Below are 8,975 nucleotides of genomic sequence, written 5' to 3' on the forward strand. Positions count from 1 at the left end.
AAAAAAAAAAAAAAAAAAGCGGATGATTTCACAGCCCTGATTTAAAAAAAACCTTCTTTAAAACGAACAAACAGATTGTTGGGACTTCCCTGGCGATCCTGTGGTTAAGAATCCACGCTTCCACTGCAAGGGGTACGGGGTTCGATCCCTGGAGAAGGAAATAAGATCCCAAAAGCCACGCGGTGGGGCCAAAACAGAAACACACAGATGGTTGGGCCCCACCCCTGGAGGAGCCTCTGCCTCCTTAGGTCTGGGTTGAGGCCTTATATTTGCATGTCTAACAAGTTCCCAGGTGATGCTGAGGCTGCTGGTCCAGGGACCACACTTTGAGAACCACTGAGCTAGCTGCTTGTGGACAAAGTATGTGGACAGGAAGGCCTTATTCCTCTCCCACAAGAGAAGGCATGAACAGACACAAAGAAACACCAACAATATAGTTCATAAAGTGATAGATTCCATGAGGAAAATGAAGAGGGTGGAAGGGGAAGTGCTGGAAAGTAAGGATAGGGTAGGCATGGAAGGTAGCAACACTTGAGGGCACAAATCAGTGTTCCTTTTTGAGCAGTTGAAGTTTACAAAGCCAGGCAAGCACACACAAGAGGAGGCTTCTTGGGCTCAGGGGAGGGGTAATCTACAGACATAGGGGAGGTTAGAAAAGGGGGTCCACTCCCCCTCCCCCTCCACCCCCCCCCCCCACGGCGTGCACAGAGGCAGAAGGACTCGCAGAAGTGACTGAGTCGCCCGCGTTGAGATCCGAGGGCAAATCCGAGAGAGGAGAGTTGGAGAAGGGGGCGTGGTCAAGAGCTGTGGATTCTGAGAGGGTAGAGAGGTGCCGCTTTGGGTTGGGTTGCAGGAGGGCCCAGAGACCCCCAACAAGAAGTGAGACTGAAGTGAGACTGAAGACCCCTGGAGCGAGGGGATGAGCAAGGAATTTGAGGATTGGAGACCGCAGATGGCTCCTCGGGAAAGTTTTGTTGCTCAGGAAGCGGAGAAATGAGGCGCTCCCTCAGGCGGATGGCGAGGGTGTTTAAAAGGTTGGAGGTGCTGGAGTTTAGTTGAGGGTTGATGGGAGGGATCTCGGAGGGAGGAAGAAATGGAACATGCAGGAGAGAGGGGTGTGAGCCTTGAGAAGGGTAGAGCTGGCAGGGTCTGAATGTTTAGAGAACTCAAAAGGTTCGCCTGCCCTGGAAACATCACTCATCTGAAATTTACAACCAACTCCAAAAGGAAAGCACTATTTTCCCCATTTAACAGACGAGGAAACTTAAGCTCAAAGAGGTGAAGAGACACGTCCAAGGTCCCACATCTCAAAGAACAGGACCTCACTCGGTGTAGGGAGCCCGCGCTCCTCTCACTGCCCCCGCTGCTCCTGCGGGCTCCGAACAAGACCCTTTTTTGTGTCCTTGCAGGGATGCCTTTTGGAGAGCCGCCCAATGGCAAAGAGGCCCGGCTGAGAGCGGGCCCGCGGGGTGGGGTGCCCCCCCTTCACCCTAGCTCCGCCCCCAGCGGCGCGGGAGGGGGCGCGGGGCGGGGAGCAGCGGGCAGACGCGGGGCGCGCGGGACTGGTAGAGCTGGTGGCGGCGCCCGGCTAGCAGTGCGGCCCGCGCTTCCCGGCCTCCGCGCCCACTGTCCGTGCCCGCCTTGCCCGTCCCGCCATGGCCGCAGCCGCCCTCCCGCCCTGGCCTCGGTCCGGGCCTGGGCCCCGGCCGCTGCCTCTGCTCCTGCTGTCTCTGCTGCTGCTGCTGCTGCTGCTGCTGCTGCTGCTGCGTGCCAGCCCGGTGCGCGCTGACAGTAAGGTATGTGCGGCCCTCCGACCAGGGCGCAGCTCGGCGTGTTGCCTGGCGCGAGGGGGCGCTGTGGCTGGGGGTGCCGGCTAAGCATGGTGTCTGGGCCAGGAACAGAGGACCTAGAGAGGGGAGACTTAACAGGGAGGCCGCAGGGGCAGGGACCCCGGGAGAGGAGTGCGTGGGGGAAGAAGGGCTGGAGACAGATGGCAAGGGTGCTTGGGACCCCGAGCCTCTGGAAGGGGAGCTGGACACAGTCCAGTGCAGGGAGGAGGTCAGTACTGAAACCCCGGGCCAGGGAGAAGGCGTGCTGGGAGCTTAAAGGCGGCCCAGACAGGGAGATGCAGTCCCCAGCCTAGGGAGGGGATTCCTGGGAGTGCTGGGCAGGGGCAGCCTGGAGATCTGGCCCAAAGTTTCCATGGGAGGCTGACCCACGTGGGGACAGACCCCTGGGGTAACTGCTACCTAGCTACTCCTAGGTTTGCAGCAGGCCCTGGGCCAAGGCTTTCAGGCCATACGGGGGACCCAATGAACCCAGCTGGGCTGGCCACTCTCCTGACCTCTGGTGTTCCTACCAGAGATCTGATGCACCCTCCAGAAGACACGGTGTCTCCAGAAGTGACTGAGCTGTTCTCAGTTATGGCTGAAAGGATCTGCTCTGGTGTCAGGCAGACCTGGGTTCAAATCCCGCCTCCGTCTCTCAGCTAGGTGACCTTGGGCCTTTATGATCTCTAGATTAGAGAGATCAGGCCTGGATAATGCTTAGCATCACTCTGGCACCTAGTGGGTGTCCAATAAGTGATACTGTGATTTTGAAATCTTACCACAGAGACCCCAAAAGGGGGTGTGATCCAGAATGTAGAGAGGAGAAGCACTTAGAGTCAGTCAGAGCAGGGACCTCTTGAGCATGTCCTAGAAATGACCCAGTGAGGACTGGGTTGGGACTGGGGGCAAGTGAGAGGCAGGAGGGAGGTACTGCAGAGCATGAGAGTAAGAGTGACTTCTCTTGATGTCTCTCCAGCCTCTTTCCTGGGTAGGAGGTGAGGCTGCCCTGTCCACAGGCAGGTAAAGGGCAGAGGTCACTAGCCATATGGTAAGTATATAAGCAGTGGGCACTGGCCGACCTTCAGCCTGAAGATTCAGCTCAGGGTATGCAAACAAGTGAGCTGCAGTCCTAACCACGTGCTCCAAAGACAAGGAGGGAATGAGTATCATTCCCATTTTACAGATGGGGAAATTAGGATGTACAGAAAGACAGCTAGCTTGTGGATCAAAAAACCTAGGTTCTGGCCCTTTGTTGTTTTTTGTCTGTGTGACCTTGGGCAAGTCACTGACTGTTTCTGGACCTCAGTGCCCCCATCTGAAAAACATTGTCTCCCCAACTTCCCTTCCATATAGGGCCTTCTAGGATTCCCTGACCTGGCTCAGGTAGGGGAACAAGTGAGCAAAAAACCCCAGATAACCTGGTCAGCACTCTGCCACCTCTCATCTCTCTGGCTGGGAGGAATATTTGGTCTTGGGCATCCTCTGAGCCATGCAGAGGGCTGTAGAGCTTGTGGGGGAGGGCTCGCATTCAAAGCAAAGCAAAGACAAAGAAAACCCAACACGCTGTTTATGTAGTGAGTCAGCCAAACACTTGCTAGGTTGGGGGTGTGTGTGTGTGTTTATTTGTCCCAGGGCAGGCTGGGGCTGGTGGGGTGGGGAGGCACATCCTAGAGTTTGGAGGATGAAGCAGCTGGGGGACTCAGCACAGCCCTCCCCCAGACACCTCCCACCCCACCCCACTCAGCCAGCTGGGAAAAATAAAAATCAAGTGATGGGTGAATTTACTCTGCATTCAGCAGAGTAACTCCTGCTGTCGGACTCCTGCTGGCTCTGTAGAGAGAGCTGTTTTCATTGTCACCCTCCCCCAACAATCCTCCTTCCTCTTCAGGCCTGTCCTATTTTCTGAGGGTGAGGGGAGAGCCCTTTGGAAGGCCAGTCTGGGACTTTAAATCTATCTAGGGCCCTAAAGGGTTAAGTTGGCCCCTCCTCAGACTTCCAGCTCCTGGGCGGTCTAGCCTCACCTTCTGCCCAGTACTTTCAGGGGTACACGGGCAGCTCAACCCCAGTGCTCACCAAGGAACTCTGTGGTCTTGGCCAGCTCCTCACTCAGCGTGTTTTAATTTTGTGTTTATAACAAGGTCTCTCCTAAGCAGAACTTGGGGTTTCCATCTAAGGAAGTGCTTTGCCCATCTTGGGAGTGGGAGAAGGAGTTCACAGCTTCCCTGGCATATCTGAGGGGCTGCCCAGTGTAAAGGTTAGGATGGACAGACAGGTAACCACATGAAACCCAGGCACAGCACCAGAGACCTCTGGGAACCTGCCTTTTGCTGCAGGTCCTAGGAATGTGGCTAAGAATTCCCCATCTCTACCTCAGTTTCCCCATCTGTGAAAGGGCTGCTGGCACCTCATGTTCCCCATGCATCCTGGGGTGGGAATGGGGTCTTTGGTCAGCCCTGCTGCTGATGAGAGGCCTGAGGACAGTGGGAAGGCCAAGGCCTGTGGGAGCTGGGCCAGGGCAGCAGGAGGGCTAGCACAGGTAGGCGGTGGTGTCCCAGGCTGGATCACATGTTCCCGGCCAGGCCTGTCCCGGAGGCTTAGGTGTTGCTGCCCCTCCACTCGGGGAGTTGCTGCCTGTGGGTGTAATCGGAAACAGGCTCCAGAGCAGGCAAGGGCTGCACAGTGATGGAGTCCTTCTGCACACAAAGAGTGTGGGACCCAGTGAGGCCCCCGCGGGGTCTCTCTGCAGGGAAGATCTTGCTCCTTCTCTCCTATTGGCTGGGGCACTGGAAGAGCATCCTGGGCGCCAAGCCCCCTGCCCAGGATTTACATTCACTATCTCACACAACACTCTAAGACTTCAGTGCTCCCTCCCCGTTTGACAGACTTGAACACTGAAGCTCAAAGGAGTCAGGTTGGGGCTGCTGAAAAATCCAAGATAAGGAACTTGGGGAGTTTGGAGATTCCTGGGACTCTAGGATTCTCAGCCTTTAGTGGGCATCCAAATACCTGGGGAGCCTGAGAGAGTCTGAGTGAAGGGATGTGGAGTAAGGACAGGGCATCTGCATTTTCCAAGTCATTCCACCCCAGGTAATTCTGAGGCACATCTCTAGTTGAGAACTCATGGAGGCTTGTGGAGCAAGAGAATAACAGATCAACGAAAAAGAGCCTTTGGAAGGTTAATCCAGGAGAGAGGAGGCTCCTGTATTGCCCAGGTAGCAGTTGATGCAACCTGAGCTTGGGCTGTGGCCGGGGAGTAGAGACCAAGAGATTGAGATAGGAGATATTTAGAATGAAGCATCCATCGGAAGAACGTGACTGATGGGTTCCAGAGTAGGAAGGAGGCTCAGAGACCTGGGTTGGGCAGGAAGGTAGGTAGACACGGGTTTGGGAGAAGATGCTGGGCCCAGTTTTGGATGGATTAAGTTTGGGGTACCTTTGGGGTATATCCAGAGGAAGGTGTCCAGCTGACCATGGGCTCTAGGGGAGGTCTTTCCCTGCAGGAGGACATGGAAACTGCCTCTCAGTGAATCTGGGCTGGCCATGAGAGAATAGGGAAGATTCAACCTCAAGGTGACACGATTTGAAACTGTTCTGTTTCTAGAACATTTTATCGGTTGAACCCCCTCTTCCCCATTCTGGCCAGATTTTTCCACCTCCCTTCAGAAATGTCAAGTACACCTTCTCGCCATCTTATTGTGGGATTTCCTTGCAAATTGCTAGGGAACTTTTTAAGCACAAGCCACCCACACTTCTGGGGGCTTTGGCAGCAGTGTGTGCTGAGCAAGCCTGCAGGGAGGGATGGGGGGCTGAGGCAGCAACTCCAGCCCTCAGGCCAAGGGCAAGGTGGGTCAGGCCCAGTGGGAGCCCCATTTCCCCTGCCCCACCAAGGCCTGATCCAGGGCCAACATCTCTATCCCAGCTCAGTTGCTGGTGGAGAAGCCCTTGCCTGGTGATTATTGGTGGTCATAGGAGGAAGAGCATGTGAACTAAATTTTGGAGTCAGCCTGTGCTGTGTGACCCTGGGCAAGCCCCTCATCTTCTCTGATGCTCAGATTTCTCCTCTCCAAGCTGGGGTTGTGGTGAGAGCAAAGAGGTAGAAAATGATGTACAAACGTGAGGGAGGGTTATTGGGAGCAACTTCAGTAGCAAGTAGACAGCAGTTGTTCTAAGCCAGGCACTCTGCATGCATTGACTCATTTTAGCCTCAGGACAAGCTTATGAGGAAAGGAGTGTTATCCTCCCCATTTTACAGAGGAGGAAGCTGAGGCTCGGAGGGGTCAAGGTCATGTGGGGAGGACACATGGGAGCTGGGATTTGAGCCCAGGCCTGGCTCCTTTCCATGGGGCTCTGCTGCCTCCAGTCAAGCAGCACAGGACATAGTAACCACAGGAGGTAGGGGCCTGCCTGGGCTCCTGGCAGCCGGGGCTGGAGCAGAGGCTCTCTTCTGACTCCATTCCTGACTCCTGGCCTGTGTCAGGGCCTTGGCCGCCCCCATCAGGACGTAGCACCTCATCTGAGGAGGGAAGGAATGTTGCGGTCTGATGTGGAGGCCGCTGCTGGTGGGGATGGGTGTTGGATTATGGGTGAGTCCTGAGGAAGAGGCCTCTCTGGCCTGGCCACACAGAACACACACACATCCCCTCACTGGGCTGTTACCCCAACCTGGGGGAGTGGGTGGGGGGTGGCTAGGGGTTCCAGCAGAGCCGGGAGGGGGGCTCAGAAGTCTCCAAGAGAAGGCAGGCTTACGGTAGTCGCAGCGATCTAAAGAACGTACAGCATCCGAGCCTGGCTGTCTGCGTTCACAGGTGGGCAGAATTGCCCAGCAGGGCCCAGGGTACACTTAGCCCACAGACAACCAGGGACAAAGCTTCCACCCGTAGCCACCTCCTTCCCCACACTCATCCTCCAGGGGACAGCAAGTCTACCCACCCTGGGCTCTGATCCCCTTGAACGAGTCATTTGATGGCTCCAGGGCTATTTCCTCATCTGGAGGACACTGCTAAGAATATCTACCAGTGCACCCACGTGGAGAAACAAAGGGAAAAACAAGCCCCTGTCAGGATTCTTGGTGGTAGTAATAACAACTGCAACATATTCCTGGTATTCCGTCTCTCAGTTCTCACACAGTCCTTTGCTGGATACGCACTAGCAGTACCCTCAGTTTACAGATGAGGAAACTGAGGCACAGAGAAGTTAAGTAATCTACCCAAGAGCACACAGCTGTAGGTGGCCCATGGCTGTGTTCCTAACCACTGCCCCACACTTCCCCAGCACTCAGTGAGTTCTCAGTAAATGTCTCCTCCCTGGGCTGTGCACCCCAGGCTTGCTTCCTCCACCCACCGTCTGTCCACAAAGCAGCCTGAGTGAGTGTCCCATGATGCAGATCTGACCCTGGCTCTCTCCTACTTAAAACCCTTCATGAATCCCCAGTGTTTTCAGGAATAAGTCCAGATCCTCAGCCAACTTTCAGGGCCCTCCACGAGCGGGCTCTACCACCCCCAGCCTTAGCTCCTGCCACCCAGGCTCTCTGCAGGCACCAGCCAGAGTCAACCTCCTCCAAGCCTCCAAAGTGCCAGGCCCTTGCTTGTCTTTGTGTATATGACTTGCTCTCCCTGGAATGCTCTACTCGTGCTTAGAGATGTCCCCTGGGGTGCCCTCCTCTGAGCAGTCTTCATGGGTGTCTTTTTCTGTGATCTCAGAGCTCACTACATCAGCTTCTCTCATGGTTGAGAAGGTCAAGGATGCACCTCTATTTCTTCTGCACCTCCAGCTATCACCCAGAGTCTGGCTGAAGCCAGGGGTTCAAACAGGCGTCTGAGGGCTCAGAGCAGAAATGGAGTGCCTGCTGCCCTTCCCCAGAGGGCCCTGGGACACTCATGGGGGCTGGGCTTGGCAGAAAGCCCAAGGGAGCCTTGAACTCACCTGGGTCCTAGTGGCTTCAGTGAGAGCTTAGCAGCCATGAGGCCTGCGGTGTTGGTTTCTTGATTGAGCCATAAATAGCTGTGTCCTGAGAGCCTGGAAGCCCAGGATGGGCTGGCTGAACCAGCTAGGGCAGTGGCTGGCTGGGGCTCTGAGAGCTCGGCTGGTGTGTGAGGGCAAGGTAGGCTGGAGGCGGTGACTGGGCCTGGCACCTACCGCTGATCTCACCAAGCTGACTCTTGCAGGCACAAAGTCCTGCTGCCCCAGGGACCAGTGACCACACTTAGACACTGGGTATGTGGCCTCCCAGGGTGGGATTGAAGGAAAAGGGAGGAGGGAAGGGAAACCACTAAATGGAGGTCATGTATCTCATTTGAGCCTCACTATGAGGAGGCCGGGTATGGAGAGTCATCCATTTTACCACTGAGGGAATGAGGCTCAGAGAGGTTATGTAACCTGTTTAAGGTCACACAGGATATGGGGAAACAGATTTGTAGGAGAAGCAGCATAAACCAGCGACTTCTATCTGGAGGCAGATATCCAAAGCTGGATGTTCCCAGGTGAAGCTGTGTGAACTTGTGACTTCACCACTCTGAGCCTCTGTTTCTTTAGCTGTATTAATAATGGCTCACACTTAAGACACACTCACTATTGCTTAGGCTCTGTTCTTTACCTATATTAACTCTTAATCCTCACAACTCCGTGAGGCAGGAGCCCATTTTACAAATGAGGAAACAGAGGCACAGAAAAACTGAGTTGCCCACAATCTCACAGTTACTGGCCTAGGCTCCAGACACCATGCTCTTAGCCCTGTGCTCTAGAGTGTCTGTAAAATACGGGCTTGTTGATCCAACAGATATTTCCAGGGCTCCTACTAGCAGCCAAGCAGGCACTGTTCTGGGGATATAGGAGGGAACTAGACACAAGTCCCTGCCTCTAAAGGTGCCTTCAGTAGAGTTGGGAAGACAAAAAATAAGAAAACACAGATATGTTATTTCAGGTGGTAGTACGTGCAATAAAGAAAAGCAAAGCCACTAGATAAGGGGACAGAGAGAAATGGGAGGTGTGTGGTCAGGGAAGACTTCTCAGAGGAGGTAATGTGTAAGTTAATGTGAGGGAATGAACTCAGGTAATATCAGAAGGATAGGGGTTTCAGAATGAGGGTACCAAATCCGCAAAGGCCCCTGAGGCTGGAGTGCAGTGAAGGAAAGAGGGGCAAAAGGAGGG

General features: G+C 54.8%; 1 protein-coding gene across 1 annotated transcript in view; it reads left to right on the forward strand.

Moving 5' to 3' along the window:
• The first annotated feature begins 1,655 nt into the window (after positions 1–1,655).
• Positions 1,656–8,975, forward strand: part of OLFML2A (olfactomedin like 2A) — a 24,168-nt gene continuing 16,848 nt past the window's right edge. Inside the window, exon 1 of the mRNA XM_007450252.1 lies at positions 1,656–1,796. Within this exon, the coding sequence (XP_007450314.1) occupies positions 1,656–1,796 (141 nt within the window). The remainder of the gene's footprint in view (positions 1,797–8,975) is intronic.

This window comes from Lipotes vexillifer, unplaced genomic scaffold, assembly GCF_000442215.2.
Source record: "Lipotes vexillifer unplaced genomic scaffold, Lipotes_vexillifer_v1.1 scaffold890, whole genome shotgun sequence".
Lineage (NCBI taxonomy): Eukaryota > Metazoa > Chordata > Mammalia > Artiodactyla > Lipotidae > Lipotes > Lipotes vexillifer.